The 20,966-nt window shown below is 44.9% G+C and overlaps 1 protein-coding gene and 1 long non-coding RNA gene across 5 annotated transcripts in view; one reads left to right on the forward strand and one right to left on the reverse strand.

The window, feature by feature from the left end:
* Positions 1-10,359, reverse strand: part of LOC309641825 — a 207,726-nt gene extending 197,367 nt beyond the window's left edge. Inside the window, exons 1-2 of one of the 2 annotated variants that reach the window (XR_014252772.1) lie at positions 10,309-10,359; positions 9,819-9,956 (exon numbers count right to left, since the gene is read on the reverse strand). This is a non-coding gene — a long non-coding RNA (uncharacterized lncRNA). Of the gene's footprint in view, positions 1-9,818; positions 10,277-10,308 lie in introns of those variants that run through there. The other variant, XR_014252773.1, reaches the window with a different exon arrangement.
* A 17-nt stretch (positions 10,360-10,376) lies between these two features.
* On the forward strand, positions 10,377-17,169 carry ATP5MC2 (ATP synthase membrane subunit c locus 2). Of its 3 annotated transcripts, XM_082422381.1 has the most exons (6): positions 10,735-10,827; positions 13,070-13,243; positions 13,356-13,425; positions 14,680-14,757; positions 15,242-15,438; positions 16,897-17,169. In XM_082422381.1, the coding sequence occupies exons 3-6, from the start codon at positions 13,387-13,389 to the stop codon at positions 17,009-17,011; spliced, it is 429 nt and encodes a 142-aa protein (XP_082278507.1). In that variant the 5' UTR covers positions 10,735-10,827; positions 13,070-13,243; positions 13,356-13,386; the 3' UTR covers positions 17,012-17,169. The 3 variants fall into 3 exon arrangements, with proteins under 3 accessions (XP_082278506.1, XP_082278507.1, XP_082278508.1); XM_082422380.1 differs by lacking the exons at positions 10,735-10,827; positions 13,070-13,243 and adding an exon at positions 10,377-10,567; XM_082422382.1 differs by lacking the exons at positions 10,735-10,827; positions 13,070-13,243 and having other exon boundaries at positions 13,399-13,425; positions 14,680-14,764.
* The last annotated feature ends 3,797 nt before the right edge of the window (positions 17,170-20,966 follow it).

The following is a 20,966-nucleotide window of genomic DNA, read 5'->3' on the forward strand; positions in this document are numbered from 1 at the left end:
ATATATATATATATTTCATTTTTGTATTCCCCAGTACCTGAACCCCAGTTCAGGCACTTGGGAACTCAGTAAATGTATATTAAATGAATACATAGACACTATGGGAAATGGAAGAGAAATAGAAATGTAGTTCCTTCCCTTAATAAGCTTAAACTCTCATTGGGGAGACAAGACTTGCATACATAAAAGGATAAGAGAACAGGACTTCGCTGGTGGTCCAGTGGTTAAGGCTCCATGCTTTCACTGTAGGGGGCGCAGGTTTGATCCCTGGTCAAGGAACTAAGATCCCACATGCCACTCCACCAAAAAAAATAAATAAATGAATTTTTTTTTTAATTTAAAAAGGATGGGGCTTCCCTGGTGGCACAGTGGTTAAGAATCCGCCTGCCAGTGCAGGGGACACGGGTTCCAGCCCTGGTCCGGGAAGATTCCACATGCCACGAAGCAACTAAGCCCGTGCGCCACAACTACTGAGCCCATGTGCCACAAACTACTGAAGCCCGTGGGCCTAGAGCCCGTGCTCCGCAACAAGAGAAGCCACCGCAATGAGAAGCCCGTGCACATCAATGAAGAATAGCCCTCGCTCACCACAACTAGAGAAAGCCCGTGCACAGCAACGAAGACCCAATGCAGCCAAAAATAAATAAATAAATAAAATTTTTAAAAAAATTTTAAAAAGGATAAGAGAACAATATGAGACAGTAAACATGTTAAGACCATGAATAAGTTCTAGGTGATATAGACTAGGAAGAGCTCAGAAGAACTGGGGAGGGTTGTGGGCAAGGATGCTTACCATGGAAGGAGTGAGCCTGAAACAAAGAGTAGAATTTGGAATGGCTGAGAAGGAGAGAAAGGGCATTCCAGTTGCAGGAGTAGCAAGAGTGATAGCGTGTGGTAATAATATATACGTGTTAAGCAACAATACAAGATAAGCTTAATAACAGGGCCAGTCTCTGTGTTTGCAAGACAGAATCCATCTGTGTTTGCAACCATGTGTTTCTTTGACCATATTCCTGGTCCCCAAGAAATTATGTTTGGATTTTCTGTTCTTTTAGATTATTTGCACCTTCTTCCCCTATCACCTGAAAACCAAGAATCAAAACAGTAACCAGCTGCTACCCTCAGCAAAACAAACAGATTGTAAAAGTAATTACGCTATTACCACTTCTCATTCATCTGCATACAAGACAACTTACTCTCCCTCTTTCTCCCATATGGCCCCAGCCTGTGCTGGGATTACTGCTGCCTAGATTATTACTGTTTCCTTTATAAACTCATTTTTCCTGGACCCACTCCTCCCAGAAAAATTTACCTGAAACAAACTTCATATTTTTCCCCAGCCTCCATGGTTACTTTGAGGGAAACATGGTGGTGAGTGGGAAGAAAAACAATGTAAACTGAGCAGTGGTTATTAAATACCAGGTGCTTGGACTTCCCTGGTGGCCCAGTGGTTAAGAATCCGCCTGCCAATGCAGGGGACACAGGTTCGAGCCCTGGTCCGGGAAGATCCCACATACTGCAGGGCAACTAAACCTGTGCATCACAACTACTGAGCCTGTGCTCTAGAGCCCCCAAGCCACAACTACTGAGCAGCCCGTGTGCCACAACTACTGAAGCCCGCGTGCCTAGAGCTGGCTCTCCACAACAAGAGAAGCCACCGCAATTAGAAGCCCGCGCACCGCAACGAAGAGTAGCCCCTGCTCGCCACAACTAGAGAAAGCCCGCGCACAGCAACAAAGACCCAATGCAGCCAAGAATAAATTTAAAAAATAATAATAAAAATAAATAGCAGGTGCTTTGCACATATTAGCTTATTTAATTCTCACAATAACCCTATGAGGTAGATATTATTATTGCCATTTTACAAGAAAGCAAACAGGCTCAGAGAGTTTGCCCAGATTCAAAGAAGAGTCAATAAATATCAGAATAGGGATTTGAACCCAGTCTATCTGATTTCAGAGTCCATGTCCTTAGACCTGGCAAGAGGGACCTCTCCCCTGGGCACCTGTTTTAGAGGGCCTCTTCCTTCTGCAGAGGGGGGATAAGTCAAGGCCAAGGGGATGTGCCTACCTAGAGCTCATGCCTCCCCGCTCCTAGACCATGCTCCAGTCGCCAGAAGGTGCTGCCAAGCAGCGCCAAGCACACTTGCAGGACCTCTTCCTGGGGTCCGATATCCTGAAAGTACAGAAGGAGCTGCCAGAGAGCACACCATCAGCCCTGTTGGTGTGGAGTTTAAATGTGAGGCTGCCCCAAGCACGCTCTTTGGTGTGAGGCCCCTCAGGTAGTGGGACAGAGCCAAGAATGGCAAGAGAATCTGAGGGTCAGACTGGGGGCTGGAAGAGGCCCAGGATTCTAAATATAAATCTCCCAGCTGATATTGATATATTTGTCAAGATAACAGGGTAGAACACGTTTTATGTAACAGTTTGTTAGCTTTGATTTGTAACTTGTACATATTTAGACATTTGGTATGTAGGCTATATTTTTTTATCTTGCCCTGGGCCCCACGAATATCAGGGGTGGGGCTGCTCATCTCACTCTAACCCTCTGACCCTTTTCCAACCAGGGAATGGCACCACTCCGTGACCCAGGCCAGAGAACTGAGCACCATCTTCACCTCTCTCTTCTCCTTCATCCTCCACAACAATCACTGAGGCCCATTGGTTCTTCCTTCTAAACCTCTTGAGCTCTGCCTGCTTCTCCCCATCACCGCTATCACCTCAGAGCTCAGGCCACCACCATCTCCCACCTGGATTCTGACGACAGCCCCTTATGGTGCTCCATACCCCCAATCCTACCCGCTCTCATCCATTCTCCACACTAGACCTACAGTGATCTTTCTAAAATGCAAATCTGATATTAAAAAATAAATAACTAAGTAAAACTAGGAAGAATGTTCGTGACCCAGAGTCTGACCCCTGCGTTTGTGAAAGCATTTGGAGAGTTCAAACTAATTTCTCAGCACATCCCCTGCTGGGGAAAAAAAAAAAAAAAGTGCAAATCTGAGCTTCTCATTCTCCTGGTTAAATGGCTCCTGGCTGCTTTCTGGATAAAATCCAAACTCCTTAGTTTGATGCTCAAGATCCTTCAGGATCTAGCCACTAACCACCAGTCTCTGCACCCTGCTGCACCCACAACTGTTCATTCTGACCGCAATGAATTACTTGCCCTTTGTGGAAGAGACCACTTTATCCCTCTCTTCAAGCTTTGTACTTACTGCTCCTTCTCTATGGAACATCCTTCCATTCCCTTCCTATACAGGTCCTTTAAGTTTCTTGTAAATGTCACCTCTTCCTGGAAGCCTTCCTTGACTACTAGTTCTCAGGACTGGGATACATGCCCTTCCTATTCGTTCCCACAGCAACCAGTGCTTACCATCTTATAACACTATTGCATTGTGTTGAAATTATTTGCCTTTTAAGGGCAAGGACTCTATCTGATTCACTGTTCAATCATTCACAAAATTTCTATTGAGAGCCTATTATGTGCCAGGCACTTTTCTAAATGCTGAGGAGGGCTTCCCTGGTGGCGCAGTGGTTGAGAATCTGCCTGCCAATGCAGGGGACACGGGTTCGAGCCCTGGTCTGGGAAGATCTCACATGCCACGGAGCAACTAGGCCCGTGAGTCACAACTACTGAGCCTGCACGTCTGGAGCCTGTGCTCCACAACAAGAGAGGCCGCGATAGTGAGAGGCCCGCGTACTGCAATGAAGAGTGGCCCTCGCTTGCCGAAACTAGAGAAAGCCCTCGCACAGAAACGAAGACCCAACACAGCCAAATATTAATTAATTAATTAATTAATTAAAAAAAAAAAAAGCAAGTCTAAATGCTGAGGATACAGTGGTGACAAGGTCTCTGCACTAGTGGAGCTTATCTTCTAGTGGGGAAAAAAGCAATTAGAAATACCAATAAAGCTATGATAAGTGCTAAAAAGAAAAATGAAGGAGGATAATGAGATAAAGAAGGGAAAGTGGTGGCTATTTAGATCAGATGGTCAGGAAAGGCCTCTCTAAGGAGGTGATATTTGAGATGAGACCTAGATGAAATGAAAGAGTGAGCATGATCTGGGAGAAGAATGATCCAGGCAGAGGAAACAGCAAAGGTCCTGAGTGGGAACAAGTTTGGTGTGACTGAGGATCAACAGGAGCCTCATGTAGCCAAACCCTGGATTTTTTTTCTATGAGAATTGGAAAACCATTGGGAGGTTTTAAGTTACATGATCTGATCTACATTTTAAAAGATCACTTTAGCTACTTATTGGGTGGAGAGCAGACCTTGGCAAGACTAAACTGGAATAGGTAGAACAGCTAGGAGGCCATTGTAGTGGTCCAGCAGGAGATGTCAGTGACTTGGACCCAGCTAGATCTTGGAAGTGGTTAAGGGGTGAGCAAATGTGGGATATGTTTGTATTCTCAGAGTCTGGCATGATGTCTGGCTAGACATTCAATAAATATTTGATGAATTAATTAAGAATTAGTTAATCCAACTAATTGAAGAGTCTGAGCTGGAACTGAAATCATCCATCCTTTAAGCCTCTACTAAAATCCCAACCCCTCTAAAAACTGGAAGTAGATAGCTGCCACTGACAAAGAATCAATACTAGGCTACATATATTTGTTAATTCCTTAAAATCCATAGGGACGTGACAAATAACCCAACAGGAAAATAGGCAAAAGACATACATGAATAGGCACTTCACAGAAAAAGAAGCATGAGTGGCCAATAAATATATGAAAAGATGCTCAACCTTGCGAATAATCAGGCAAATATAATTAAATATAAATTCAAACCACCATTTTACATCCAACAGATTGACTAAATACCAAAGCTGGTAAGGATAGGGTAGCAACCAAAACTCTTATAAACTCTTATATTGGAAAATAGTTTGCCATTATCCAGAAAAGTTGAAAAATTCATATGCTACAACCCAGCAATTCATATATATGTATCCTGAAGAAACTCTTGCCTATGTATACCAGGAGAAATGCTCTGAGCAGCATTGTTTGTAATGGTAAAAAGCTGGAAACAATCCTAAATACTCATTAACAGGGGAATTAATCAACAAATTGGTGGGCTATTATACATCAATGAAAATGAATAAACTATAGCTACCTACATAAGCTTGAATGAATCTTAGAAACATAATGTTGAGTGAAATGAGCAAGTAAAGAAGTATACAAACAACATTATATCACTTTTAGAATGGTAGAAAAAAAAAAGACCAAAATAAGCAATATGGTAAAAATTTGAGGAAAAATCTTGAAATGATAAACATAAAATTAAAGGATTACTATAGGAGAGATGCATGCGGGGCCCCTCGGTGGTATTTTTTTTTTTTTTTTTTTTTGGCTGCGTCGGGTCTTAGTTGCCGCACGCGGGTTCGTCGCTGTGGCTCGCAGGCTTCTCTCTAGTTGTGGCCTGCGCTCTTGAGTGCGCAGGCTTAGTTGCCCTGCGTCATGTGGGATCTTAGTTCCCCGACCAGGGGTTGAACCCTCATCCCCTGCATTGGAAGGCGGATTATTAACCACTGGACAACCAGGGAAGTCCTCCCTCAGTGGTATTAGTAATTTTTTTCTTTTCTTAAACTGGGGGTTGTTTAATGGATGTCCATTTTATTATTATGCTTCATACTTTATATAAAATGTCAGTTCTGAGGAGGCAAGGATTTTTGTCATATTTTATTCACTTCTGTGTTTCCAGCACCCAGAACAGCGCCTGGCACGTAGTAGGATCTCCAAAAATATCTGTTGAATAAATGATATGCATTAATTGCATTCCTTTATGTGATTCATAAAAGAATGCAATTTTTTTTAACAGAAGAATAAAACCTACTTTTTAATCATGGTGCCCCCTGGATCATTCTAGCTGGAAGTCATACTGCTTCCTCAACTCCTATAACCCATATAACCTATTAAATCTTGCTGCATATTATAGTTATATATGTATATGTCTTTCCTACTGATTATAAATTTATAAAGACAAGGGATTGTCCTTTCTCCTTTTTTATTCCCTTTCACAATATGTAGTACAATAACTCGAGTACACATAGTACAGTAGATGCTCAGTTAATATTGGTTGATTACTTGAAGTCACAGGAGACAAGGGCAAACCAGGAAGAATAGATCTATGTCATTTATATTTAAAGCTGAAAGAGAATTCAGTAATCATCTAGTGTTTTCCTACAAGTTGCAGTTGAGAAAACTGAAGTCCGGAGAGGTGAAGTGATTTTCTCAGTCACATAATTAATTAAGAATAATCCCAAATCTAGGGACTTCCCTGGTGGTGCAATGGTCAAGAATCCGCCTGCCAATGTAGGGGACACAGGTTCGAGCCCTGATCCGGGAAGATCCCACATGCCGTGCAGCAACTAAGCCTGCGCACCACAACTACTGAGCCTGCGCTCTAGAGCCGGCGAGCCACAACTGCTGAAGCCCGTGCGCCTAGAGCCCATGCCCCGCAACAAGAGAAGCCACCGCAATGAGAAGCCTGCCCACCACAACGAAGAGTAGCCCCTGCTCACCGCAACTAGAGAAAGCACGCGCGCAGCAACAGTGACCCAACACAGCCAAAAATAATAAATAAATAAATAAATAAATAAAAAAGAATAGTCCCAAATCTAGATTCAGATCTCTAACTTACTGGCCTTAGCTCTTCACAACATATCACAATGACTTTTATTTTCTGTTTTGTCTAGGTTCTTCCCAGCAAAAACTTGTTTGGCCATCCTTCTGTCACCAACCCTCCCACTGATCCCTCTCTTGCAATCCTGGATACTAATGACCCTTTTTCTTCCTCCATCTACTGTTTTCTTTCTCCAGGAGTAGGGAGGCTTACTGATGGCTCACTGTCATGCTGTCCTGGGGAACTGATTTAGCAAGAGAAAGTAGAAAAATCCATCAGTCAGTGCCCACCAGCCCCAGAAGCTTATAATTAACAAGTACAAATAAAAAGAGGAGCACAGGACCCAAGAATAGTCCTTATTGGCAGTGCAAAGTTACCGCTTCAACTTGTACAAAACTGACTGTTTGTCAGAAAGAGAATGCTAGAAAGTTAATATTGGATGGAACCTTAGGGATCACCTACTTCTCCCCCTCATTTTTCCAAATGAGGACACTGAAACTTTGAGAGATGAAGTAACTTGCATAGTTACTCAGCTAGTTAGTAGCAGGGCTGGGATCAGATTCCTAGTCTCCTGCCTCCAAGACAGCTGTTCTTTCCGTGCATCTGGCAACATGTGCATCTAGCAAAATGCGTCACAAAGTAGCCTCTTCTTAAACCATCAGGAATGAAAAACAAATTATTCAAATCCTTCCTCTTTTCTCTGGCGATTTTTTTCTTTCGTTTCTCTGTGTCCTAGTCTCCCTCTTTTTATCACTCTTCTGTTTCTCTATGAATCCCTCTCTCTGTTTGGGTTTCAAACTGAACTGTAGCATGCCTGCATGATTCTTCCTGATTTTTCTTCTCTAAGCTATTGTGTTTCCAGTCCAAAGACAAACATGCATAAGCCAATCAAGACTCTTTCTTGGTGACCTTTGTGGAAAAGAACTCTCAGAATTTCTACACAAGAGGTGCTGGACCTCCCTCCTAGCCTATCCAGTCAATTAAAATGAGTCTCTGGCCCCCCCTGAGGGTTGTTAACCAATCCTAAGAAAGAAAATATCAATCTCATTTCTTCATCACCGTGCAGGGAGGCTGCTACCCAGTCAGAATCTGCCACTAACAGTTATTAGAAAAACTGGCCAATCAGGCCAACCTTGTTACATGGTCTGGTAGGAAAAGAAAGGGATTGATTGGAAAGGATAGTTCTGGCTCCACACCCTTTCCTTCCTGGACCCCAGTTATCCCTCAGTGAAGTGAAGGAAGGACCCTTTCCCACACCCTTAGTTAAGAAGATCCCTAGACCCTTAGCTAATGCTCTCTTGGATCATATTTTGTTGTCTTCAAATTCACCCCTCCACACATACCTCCAACCACTTTTTGTAGTCTCATGCCTACCGATTTAATTTCTATTTTCGAACCTGGTAGCAATAGCCCCCAGGATCCTCAGCCCTCCCCACAGATCTCCACCCACTAACCTGTCAAATAACTTCTTTTGTGTGATTTACGTAGGTAAAAAAGTTCAGTAAGTGATAGTTGAGTCTCTTTCAGGAGCTATCATTGCAAGAAGCTTGCAATAAAGTCTCTAGGGAGCAGAGCAGAATTGAGCTGCAATGCTCCCAACTATAACACTACTACTACTACCAACCAAAAAACTATTATTATTATTACTATTACTAGCATTTATTGAACTCTTACTGAGTTCCAAGCCCCTTGCTAAAAGCTTCACGTATATTATCCCAATATTTGCTGCCGAGTAGGCAGTATTATTATTCCCAACTTACATAAAAAAAGATCGATATAGAGGGATTAAACAGCTTGCCCAAGGTCACACAGCGATTTGGGAAACCAGGTATGTGAATCCAGAACCCACCACTGCAGGGAGGTAAGGGAGAAATAAACATTGCCGACAGTGCCACGGGCCCCTTCTCCAATTCTCCTTTGGATTGTTAGCTATATCTGAGCGTGGTCTAAATTGTCGCAATAAACAGCTGCAACAACCGGTTGGTGGTGGTGCCTCTTAAGAACTGTGGACTTTTTGCCTCGGAGGATATGAAGCCGAGAGCTAAAAGGCATTCAGTGTGGGCGGGGTGGGGGTGTCTGGGGACTTGAGGAGATATTCTTGCTAGCGTCTTCCCTTTCTCCTCTGAGCATCTTACCCTGTGCCTGGCACCGCTTGGTACTTGGTAAATACCTGTTGATTGATTCCCAAGGATACCAGCTCCGTTCCTCACCTACCCCCAACCCCACCCCAAGTCAACAACTGGAACTGGAGGGAGATCTGGGCATTTCAGGGGAACCAGTGAGAATCCTCATCGGCCTGGGATCATGGATTTAGGAAAGGCGGGAAGTCTCTCACCCGTCTCTCCTCGCCTGCTTCTACGATTTCTCCCCACTCCTTCCCCTCCCTTTCAGGAGTTCAGGGCCATAAAAATGCAGATGGAGGATCGGTGTGAAATAACAGGCCCATATAAATCCCTCTGCCGCCCGCCTGCAAGATGGATTGGCCGCATTGAAATTCCTCCGCGAGGATAATTAAACTCGGGGCCTCATCCGGGCAAAATTACATTCCTGTAATGGCGTCGCTCGGGGTCCCGGGAAATTGCTCCGTGGGCTTTCAGCGGCGGTTTTTATCGCCGGCCGGGGTGTGCCTGGCTGCGGCTCGCCTCTCCTCCGGGACCGTAAAGCTGCTGCCGTGATTTATCCTCCCCTTCTCCCAAATCCGATTAAATGGAGGAGCTCGGGGCCGGGGCGCCGCGGGGCCCGGGAGCCGGGAGGGGGCGGCGGGAAGGACGGGGCCAAGGAGGGGAGGACAAACGGCCCCTCAGAGGGTGGCGGATTTGGCTTTATTTACAGCCGCGGCCTTCTTTTTATTTTTTATTTTTTATGGGGGTTTGGTGAGCTTTCCCTGTCTTTCTTGTGCTGCGTTCAAACACGACGCCTGGACGGCCGAGGTTTGGACATGAGGGGACGTGGGTACTGCCCTCTCTCCAAAGGGGCCGGTCAGACCCTATATGGGAGATAAAGCGGCCAAGAATAAGAGGTGAGGGCCAGGAAGCCCCCTACTTCCTCCCATTGGGGAAAGGACGAGCAAAAGGACACGAGGGAGAAGCCGAGGGGCCTCCATAAGAGCACCTCCTCGGGGGGCTGCTTATCTCAACTCGTGTAAATAAAACCTGGGCGGAGGCACAGGCATGCCTGGCGTGATCTCGCAACCTCACCTCAGGTCACTGATGCCCATTATTCCTTGACTGTCTCGTGACTCAGGAAAGAAGGCTTAGGGTCAGGGCACTTGAGTCCTCATCATCTTTAGCCCGTGTCTTCTGGTTCGCTGATGCTGGTTTTCTTCTAGCTGATCACTAGAATAAGAAAGGAGAGGGAAATAAAGGCGAAGCCACTAGAGGCAGCTGGGGCATTTTGCTGACTATTCGCCCGTTGAACGGGTTTCCCATCCATAAAGCCAGGGTCCGCGGCAACAGAAGGCAGGAGTCCCGTGACTTCATTTTCCTCCTGATATAGTTTGGACACTGAACCCCAATCTTGATTGCATGCTATTTAACACTGAAATTCTGGGTAGTTTTGTTTATTTGTTTGTGTTTTGCTTTGGTTTTTTCTTTCAATGTGACTGCGCATGCTTGAAAAAGGGAAGCAAATCCAAGATCCCAAATACCGTGCGGAGCAAACCGCAGGCCACGTTACGGATCGACTTACACTGCGGAGTGCCCTCATTTCTGCACACGGTCGGCTCCGCCTGCAGTTTCTTCTCTCAAACGCCAGGTGGAATGACTGGCCGGATGTCGCCACAGAGCTGGCAGGCGGCGCTGTGGCGCCCGGACCGACCCTCAACTTTGCAATCACTCTATCCTTGGCAGAGCGACTCGTTGGTCCGGGCCGCGCATGAGCAGAGCCTTCCTTTCGCTATTCCCGCCCTCTCCCCGCCTCTCTCTTGTCTTCTCTGCCCTGGGAGCAGGTAAGGCCTTGGGCCCTCGCTCCCGCCTTGCGCCGCGCACGCGCGCGGGGCGACCACCTCGCGCCAATGCGCTGGGATCCTTACCTTGCATGCTCCCACCTGGGTCCTCACGCCCTCCCTTAACCCCGTATCCCCGTGCCTTAGGGCTGCCCCTTCCGCGTGCCGGTGACCTCCAACCGCGCGGGCCTGGCGCCATCTTGGATGTCTCGTGGGTTGGGGGAGCGAGCGTGCCTTGGAGCTGGCGAAAGTCAAATCCCAGGGTACTCATTTCACCTGTCCCGACTCATCCTTTGCAAACGCTCTTTTCTCATTCTCTTGCCCTTTCAGAGCTGTCCCAACCCCCAAACTCTCCCCTCCTATCTCTGTTTTCTCTTCTCATCCTGACTCGTGCCTTTCTTATTCTGAAACCTCCAGACTTTTGGCCCCAGGACCTCAGGTGCCGAGCAATGGAGATTGTGGATCGTCTCAAGACACCACCCCCTCTAGTCAGCACCTCTCGATTTAAAAAGCAAACCTTGAAAGTGGTAGAAATGAACAGAACAGCCAAAACACTCCTCCATTCAGACTGTGGCCTGGGAGAGCTATAGCAGAAAAGAGGCCGGTTTCTTTGGAACCACTGATTGTCTCTCAGCGCCGTTCTTTTCCTTCCATTGCGGTGAAGTTGGGAAAAGCACAAGTCGTGGGCTGACAGGTTTTCCGTTAGAGGCAGGAGGCCTAAAAAGGGGTGGGGCCAGCATGGGGTAGTGCCAACCGGCCAGCTTTCCTGTCAAGGGTTTACCGAGAGTCCCCGGACTCTGCCCTCGAGAGGAAAAGAAGGTTAAGAAAGGGAACAGTTAAGTAGCAGCCCTGTAACTCCTTGGCCCATCTACACTGCGGAAGAAACCCATGAATCTGGGTAGTGCTGTTGCCCAAGGTGATTTTTTTTTTTTTTAACAATTTAAATTTATTTATTTATTTATGGCTGTGTTGGGTCTTCGTTTCTGTGCGAGGGTTTTCTCTAGTTGCGGCAAGCGGGGGCCACTCTTCATCGCGGTGCGCAGGCCTCTCACTGTCGCGGCCTCTCTTGTTGCAGAGCACAGGCTCCAGACGCGCAGGCTCAGTAATTTGTGGCTCACGGGCCTAGTTACTCCTTGGCATGTGGGATCTTCCCAGACCAGGGCTCGAACCCATGTCCCTTGCAGTAGCAGGCAGATTCTCAACCACTGCGCCACCAGGGAAGCCCACCCCAAGGTGATATTGATTAACAAGTGCAGACTTGGCCAAGGTTAGGTGCCCAGCGGAGGGGTCGCCACTTCATGCAGGCTCCCTTCAAGTGCCACATCAGGCACTTTCCATATGTTATTTCATTTAATCCGCCTAAGAACTACATTTTACAAATGATGATATTGAGGTTTTGTTGCCTTGGGAAAAAAACAGTCCTCCCTTTTTTAAAGCTTTAAAGAAATTTTGGATTTTTGACCCAAGAAAACCTGAATAGCCTGGCAGCACAGTTAGGTTAGAGTTAGGGTATGGGCAGAAATCAGAGTTCTAGACAGGACAAGAGTTGAAGACATCCATTAATCTAAAAGTAACTAAGATTCTGCATTCAGAAATGTAGTCTGGGCAAGTATTAGTCCAGCTTATTCAAGGAAGTGTCATTTAACAGGCCTAAGTAATCACTGAGTGTTTCAACCTGTAGCATATTAGAAAGCATTAAGAGTGAGAAGAGTTCAAGTCCTGGCTGTACCACTACCATAGTTTCAAGACTGGTTTTAAGAACATGCTATGTACCTAAGAATCATTTGAGAAGCTTCATTGAAATAGAGGGTACTTGGGCCTTATTCCCAGAGATCTTGACCTGGAAAGTCTAAGGTGGGACCCAAGAGTATGCATTTTTTATTTTTTTATTTTTTATTTTTTTTGGCCACAACTCATGGCATGCGGGATCTTAGTTCCCTGACCAGCAATTGAACCCGTGCCCCCTGCGGTGGAAGCTCAGAGTCCTGACTACTGGACCGCCAGGGAATTCCCCCAAGAGTCTTTAAAGGGCAACATTTTTAGGCCCAAGCAATGAAGCCTTGAGAAGAGTTTCTTTTGAGTAAGAGACTGAGGGAAACTTAGGCAAAAGATGCTGGGGAAATTCATCTGACAACCCCAGCATGAGGCTATGGAAAGGGATAACAGGTCTTTTTTTTTTCTCTCTCTCTCTCAATTACTTAATTTATTTTTGGCTGCATTGGGTCCTCGCGGGGCGTGCAGGCTTTGTCTAGTTGTGGCAAGCGGGTGCTACTCTTTGTTGTGCGTGGGCTTCTCATTGCAGTGGCTTCTCTGTTGCGGAGCACAGGCTCTAGGTGCGTGGGCTTCAGTAGTTGTGGCACACGGGCTCAGTAGTTAGTTGTGGCTCGCGGGCTCTAGAGCACAGGCTCAGTAGGGCTTAGTTGCTTAGCGCACGGGCTTAGTTGCTCTTCGGCATGTGGGATCTTCCTGGACCAGGACTTGAACCCGTGTCCCCTGCATTGGCAGGAGAATTCTTAACCACTGTGCCACGGGAAATCTGGGATAACAGGTCTTAAAGCTGGGACCAAGGAGCTTCTTGTTCAGACCAGGAGAAGTCACTTGATTATAAGGAAATCTTAGAAGCTGTGTGGAGGAAATCCTGACTTCAGGGTTCTAATTCCATCTCTGCTGAGACTTGAGGTCAGTCACTGCTCTCTGGGCCATTTAAATTTTCCAGAGCACCTTTTCTGCTAATAAGGATGTCCTTTGGTAAGCAAGGACAATATTGACAATGCTGCTTCTGTAGTTACAGCTCTCCTGCCACGGCCCTTCAGCCCCTGAAAATGTACGCTTGCACCAAGTTCATCTCCACCTCCTCCTTGGTGAGTACCTGCCTTTTCCAGGAAAGTTTTTAAGGAGAGGCATCTTGTCTTTTCCTTCTCAGACCTTGTTCTTCACAGCTGGGCCCTTTGCTGTGCTAGCCTGACAGGAGAGAATGAATGCTTCACAGGCATTCCCCGCTTCGTGTCCCATGAAGGCCAGTTAATTCTTCTCATCCAACTATATTAGAAGAAGAGTATAAATGAGAACCTAGGCTAAGATCAGGTTATTCCTATCCTGAAACTCTGTGTTCTTGTAAACTGGAACCCCACCAGAAATGGTAAACATGAGTTAAATTGCCTAAGTTGGACTGAGTATGCACTGTGTACAGGATCTTGTCCTGAGTGTCAGAGAGCCATAGCTAGGAGTTCCTTCTGGAAGCTTAAATTTGGGTGGGAAGCTAAAATACACATTGGGAAAATATTTGACTCAGAAGCAACAGCATGGAAGAAATTAAAATTATTAGATAGTGGAGGCAATTGGTTCATTCACTTGTAAGTGAAAAGGAGTGATGCTGTTAGTAGGTATTATTTATTGAGCACTTACTGTGCCTGGCACTGAGTTTACCAGTTTGTATACATAATCTTATTTACTCCTCAAATCAAGCCTGAGATATGTTATTCCCATTTGATAGATGAGAAAACAGACTTAGAAAGATTTAAGTGACTTGTCCTAAGATCACACAGCTGATATAGAGCTAAGATTTGAATCTAGTTATATTAGACTAAAGCCCTGGCTGTTAACCACCATGTTGTCTGCTTTGGAGACACTGGCTTGGAGTTAGTTAGAAAAGGCTACCAGGATGGGGTAAATTTTCAGCATGGATTTTTGTGCCTATTTTCCGGAAGGGTGTGTTCAGGGAAAGATGTTCCAGTCATTGGCTTCCTTCTAATGGGCTGGCCATTACCAGTGTATGTATAGATTTCTTGCTGAGCGAAGTAAATGCTTCTGAGGCTTAAATTTCTTCCCGTTCTCAAGGCCTGTAAAAGGGTATAGCAAGGGTAGGTAATTCCTTCCAAAAGGAAGTAGACTTTCTTCCCTTAAATCAGTGGAGAAGCCTAGGAAGCAAGAGAAATGGTGCTGTTCTTGAATCTAGAATTTGCTTAAAAGTAAAAGAATAGTTCCAGATTCTCTTTTGAGATTCTGAGTTAAGTTCTAGCGAATGAATGGGGCATCTGAGTAACAATTTGGGGTGGTTCTACAACTCCTCTCCACAGCCTTCCTTGACTTTCTTGGCCTTGTGTTATTCCCACTAGATCAGGAGAACCTCTCCACTATTGAACCGATCACTGTCTGCAGTGGTGCTGAAACAACCAGAGACACTGACAGATGAGGTTCGTTGTAAGTGGAATTGGGCCTGTGGGGGAGGGGTGGGGGTTGGGTGGGGAGGGTTACCTGACAGAACCAGTAGGGGGAGTGCTGAGGACTCCATATATGGTACCCTAATGTTCCAGCTTCTGCCACTGGCAGCGCATGTCCATGTGTGCTGCTGATAACTGCCATTACTTGACTTAGTGTACTGACTTGAGTTGGGAGCATTTAGTCCCAGGAAGATGATCTCCTCAAGGCATCAAGAACAGGCTAGGGCTTCAGTCTTACATTTCTAGACCGTACCTGAATCTTGAAGGTATTTGACGTCCACCTCTTGCATTTAAAAGTTCTGCTTGGCAACATTTTAGGGAGTTTTCCAGGGAGTTAAAAGATTTTCTGTATGGGGGAGAAGGAGTGGGATTTGATAGCATAAAGGGCTTAAATGGTTCAAAAGTTTCCAAAGCGAAAAAAGGGTTTCCTAAAAACTTTCTACCTACTTCTTCACAGAGCCACAGCAGCTTGGCAGCCCCACGTCCCCTGACCACCTCACTTATTCCTAGCCGCAGTTTCCAAACCAGTGCCATGTCAAGGGACATTGACACAGCCGCCAAGTTCATTGGAGCTGGGGCTGCCACAGTAGGGGTGGCTGGCTCTGGGGCTGGAATTGGGACTGTGTTTGGGAGCCTCATCATTGGTTATGCCAGGTAAGATGGGCCCACCATTGGCTCTCTGATATGTTTCCAAAGGTCTGGGCAGAGACTGGGGTTCTAGAGCTGCACTATCCTATACAGTAGCCACTAGCCACCTGTTGCTACTTGAATGTATATTTTAATTAACTAAAAGTACACAAACTTAAATTTTGTAACTTTTAATGTAGCTCAGTAGCCACATGTGACTAGTGGCTACCATTTTGGAAAGTTCTGTTGGACAGCTTTGGTTTAGAGTAGGAGTCATCAAACTAAGGCAGGATGTCCATATCTGGGCCACAGCCTGGTTTTGTATAGCTGAGCTAAGAATGGTTTTACATTTTTAAAGGGTCATGAAAATAAAAAAGGTAACAGAGACCATATGTGACCCACAAAGCCTAAAATATTTGCTCTCTGGCCCTTTACAGAAAAAGTATCGCCCCCATCCCGTTCCCCCACCCTCCCCCGAGTCTAGAGCTTCAGTCAGCATAGTGGCTTCACTGCCGTTGTCCCCATCCCTGGGAATTCCCCCGTCACTCCTGGGAAAACTGCCTCTGCATCTAGCCCCGTGGCTCCTTGACACTTGGGACTATTTGGTCCCCACCAACTCTGGGCAACTCACTGTTAGAACTAAATTAATCCTTTAGAGACCTGCAAGTTCTCTTAATGTCCTTGGGGAAAGAGGTTATTTTTTAGGATTTGTATGAAATAAGAAACTTCTATGTCCACAATTCTGTTAAAAGCTGGTGTTGCTTTAGCTTATCCATCAAGGCTTCCAGAGGTGACAGAGTAAGGGAAATAGAAATTATATACTGACTTTCAAAGTTGGGAGGCCTTTATGCCATTTTTTAATCATATCATCTAAACCTCACAGACCATTTGTAGCCCAAAATCTTTTGACTATTTTGAAATGAGAGAAGTTATTTGTCTCTCTGGCTCCCTTGTCCACAAGAACAGTGTTTTTCTAATTGTGTTACATAAAGCCCTAGGGTTCTGAGGGTATACCCCGGAGACTGTCTTAGAGAATGAAGGGGAAACCAATCAAGACTTTCAAATCCCCCACTTTCTTTACTATTACACTTTAGATTTATACATTTCGTATTTTGGGGTTCTGCTTGCAGTTTGGAAACACTGGTCTGATAGGCCCTGCCACTCCAGATACCTCTTCCATTCTGGTTGAGCCCTGGATAGTTGTGTCCAGACCCAGGAGTCTTAAGTTATGAGGAAGATGTGGGTGATCCTGTAGAGGCAGTAATGTTTGTACCTGGGCTATGTTATAGAATTTTGGATTGTCCACTCCCCTTATTCATCTCTGTAGAGCCCTTGATGTATCAGAGCAAGAATTGGGGCATGATGTTGTCATCTCATTACATAAGATGTTAGCTTGAGATAGATTCTCCCTGAGTCTACCTTTAATGTTTGTCCTTTTCTTTGTGCGGACTAGAGATTCAGTCTTTTCTCTTCCCCTTCCCCCAGGAACCCTTCTCTGAAGCAACAGCTATTCTCCTACGCGATTCTGGGCTTTGCCCTCTCGGAAGCCATGGGACTCTTTTGCCTGATGGTGGCCTTTCTCATCCTCTTCGCCATGTGAAGGAGCCGTTTCCACCTCCCATAGTTCTTTCTCCCGTGTCTTGTCTGCCCTGTATGTTCCTTTTCCTGTACCTCCCCAGGCAGCCTGGGGAAAGGGGTTGGCTCAGGGTTTGACAGAAGGAAGACAAATAGATACTGTATTAAAAAGATGTTTCTTGAGTCTCCTGTGTATATTTCTTTTCCACAGTTGGCTGAATGCCTTGGTGAACGTATAAGGCCTGGAGGTTGGTGATGGTTCTAAGCTCAGCATGGGTCTGGGCTCACTTATTCCTCATTCTCTATTTTGGGAAAGCTTTATTCAAATTAGTGCTCCTTTTTAATAATCTTCACCTGGGATGGCATGTTACCTTGGAGAAGTGGGTCAGTAGCAACTTACAGTGCTGGTTTAAAATTTTGACTAATTGGCTCTCTGTTTCCACTGCCACTTTCCTGGCTGAGGTCCTCATTGCCACCCACCTGGTCTATTGCAATAACCTCTTAATTGGCCTTCTGCCTCCCATCTCTACCCTCTAGCATTTACTTCTGCCAACCACTGTCAGGTTAATCCTCCTTAAGCATAGGACTGGTTTTGCCATTTACCAATTTGAAAACAGTCTGACTCAACTTCCTCAGCTTTATTTTTTATTATTCCCAAACACTCTACCCAAAGTGGACTATTTGTCATTTTTCAAATACTTTCCCTGCTTTACTGTCCTTACGTATCTACAGGCCTTGCCCTTTGTCCATCTCTGCTTTCTTTCCCTGAATCTTTGGTCACTTTCCTCTTTTTCAAACTCCCTGTTGTCCTGAAAGACAGCTTAAATGCTACCTCTTCTTCCATGAAGCTTTCATCTGGTTTCCATCCACTTTCAGTCAAGTGAGCATTAACCCATATAAAGGGCTGTAGAGCATGTTGCATCCTTTATAATGTTTACTGTGTATGATAAATTGTGGGTTTATGTGTACATGTGTGCACATATGTGTGCCTTATCTTCCAAGTTAGATTGTTAGCTTCTTGGGGCAGGGACTATGTCATATTCATCTTGTATCCCTAGAAGTATGTAGCATGACACAGCAGTATCTTGGTCAAATTTTTAATCGTCTGAACCAACCAGCTCACTTCACAAGCAAGGGAACAGACTCAGAGATCAAAGGATTCTCCTGGGAACATTTACTAGCAGAGCTGGAGCTAGAGCAAGGGTCATGTCTCGTAGCCCAGGGTGTAAGACTACCACACTGTTGGTCTTGTGGGACTCTTGCAGTGTTGCTGGTGACCATTGTTTTCCCAAGCAAGCAAGAAAGAGCAGAATAAACAAAGATAAACCTTTTCCCTTAAAAATGCCTCAAGAGGGACTTTGGACAGTGGGGTTAGTATAAACTAAAGGATTATTATTTTCTAAAGGCTAAACTTTAAGTCTTATCTTACATATGCTTGAAGTCGTGTATAAATTAAAGTCCTTTCATGCTAATGTAGATGACCACAACAGATTTTCTTTTGGTTCAGTCAGTGACTAAAAGCCCAGGGCAGAGACTTCACCTCAGAGTAAACTGATGCTTGGGAAGCAGGTCACCCCAAATCATTCACCCTTGCCCTTTTGCTATTGTGATCAAGGGTTGAATGGGGTCCTATCCACAATTGGCTTCTAGATTGCTATACTATTCCCAAATAACTATATCCTGGACTTTGGGGCTCTAGGTGGACCTCACAAGAACAGTTCCTCCAGACACGAGTAGGTGGAAGATACCTACATATTTGGAGATGAAGAATAGCCCTCTTTGTTTTGTTCATTTAAGTTTGAACCTCTGGTAGGAGCCTCTCTTGCCAGTCCCCTTACCAAGTCATCAGATCAGAGTCATCTGTGTTTTATTTTTCCCCTTGGCCCTTTCTTTGGGATTGAATCTAGCTGACTCCTTAACAACTCAGGTGCTTGGAGAGAGCACACCTGGTGTTCCACGTGTTCTTGTTCTCTCTGAGGCAAATGATGAGATGGTGCTGCAAGAAGCTTGGAAGCAAATTTCTTCAGGAGTCAAGGCAACCTGGATCCTCTTAGTTTCAGGTCCCAAGAGATCTTTTTTTTTTTTAAACAATGATCAGACATTGATTCTTTTTTTAATTAATTAATTAATTTATTTTTGGCTGTGTTGGGTCTTCGTTTCTGTGCGAGGGCTTTCTCTAGTTGTGGCAAGTGGGGGCCACTCTTCATCGTGGTGCGCAGGCCTCTCACTATCGCAGCCCCTCTTGTTGCGGGGCACAGGCTCCAGACGCACAGGCTCAGTAGTTGTGGTGCACGGGCCTAGTTGCTCCGCGGCGTGTGGGATCTTCCCAGACCAGGGCTTGAACCCGTTTCCCCTGCATTAGCAGGCAGATTCTCAACCACTGCGCCACCAGGGAAGCCCCCCAAGAGATATTTATTGGCAACCCAAGTTGCCAACAACTTGGGGTAGAGGAATGCTATGTTTTAGTAGAGAGGGTCCAAGAGCAAATCTTCTGAAGGTCTTTCCAATTTTGATAACATGGAATGAAATCTATTTGTCCTTGTAGTTTCAAAAAGATCACATGATTTGAAATTAGGAGATGTTAGTTTAATCTCTCTTCTACTCCTGGCCATTGTGATGATGGTCAGATCACTAACCAATAACTCTAGGACCTCAGTTTTTCCCCATCTATTAAATAGGGATAATAATTCTCATCCCAGGAATTATGTGCATGCACACAGAGGTACCTTGGGTATTTGGAAAGGATGGTGTCATGAAAGTTCAATGTATATTGATTATAATTTGCTTTCCATTCTCCATGAAGCTCAGAGCCTATTACAGGTATTTTATACACAGTTTCTCCCTCTTTTATGGTTGGCAAGTCTGGCCATAAAGCATCTGGAGGAAAAGACCCAGGGATGCTGAAGGCAGAGAGTCTTTGTTCCCTCTTCTTTTTTTTTTTTTTTTAATTTTTATTGGAGTATAGTTGATTTACAATGTTGTGTCAGTTGCAGGCATACAGCAAAGTGAATCAATTATACTAATGTACATATATCCACTCTTTTTTTAGGTTCTCTTCCCATATAGTTGGTTCCCTCTTCTTACTCCTCAGTTTCTTCAATTAGTCATCCTAATTAGAAGAAAATCATGTCCTTTGAAAATCATCTACGTGCTAAACAGCAGTAATGAGGAACCCTATTCCAGCCTCCCTTTCAGGATGGATTTATTAGTTTGAGGCCTTCTTAGGTCATCAGGATGAAAAAGCTGCTCAGGAACAGCCCTGGTGCTTTAGCTTAAGTTGGTGCCCAGGAACCTAGAGGCTGCTCTGTGTCTTACCTCCATTGAAGAGAAATCAGGTGAAGGAATATTCATGTTGAATTCTGAAATAGAAAATGGAAGAGGAGTACAGTGAATATTATCCTGGTCCTACAAGTTTTGAGCAATGAAATTTTGACTTAGTTGAGCCATATCTAAAAATACGCATTTTCCAACATGTATTCTTAGGACACACTCTTGGACAGCTTTGGACAGCTTTGTATTCACACTGTTTAATGAGGAAAAACTAAAACATGGGAAGATTTTTTTTTTTTTAGTCCCCAAGCATTTCTTAAAATGTCTTTATTATTGAGCATTTACCTCAAGGCACTATGTTAGGACATTGTGACCAAAGTAGCCACTCAAGAGGTGGCAGAAGATATAATGGATAGAATACCAGGGATGGAGTCAGGACTCTCATCTCAAACGCTTGGCTTCTCTTATTGGTGTAAACGGTTAGTTAGCGATAGTCTATTCCCACTTCCTTCTTTGCTCCCCCCACCAACCCCAAAAGAGATCATTTCCTTTCATCTTTTGAATAAGTGCTGTGGCAGGCAGAATTTCTTAAATGATCCCCTAAAAATGTTATGCTCTAATCCCTAACCTGTGAATTTGATGAGCTATTTCACCTGTGGTTATGTTATATATGGCACAGTTGACTACGATAGGGAGATTATCTGCATGGG

Source organism: Balaenoptera physalus (assembly GCF_965194825.1).
Source record: "Balaenoptera physalus genome assembly, chromosome: 13".
Lineage (NCBI taxonomy): Eukaryota > Metazoa > Chordata > Mammalia > Artiodactyla > Balaenopteridae > Balaenoptera > Balaenoptera physalus.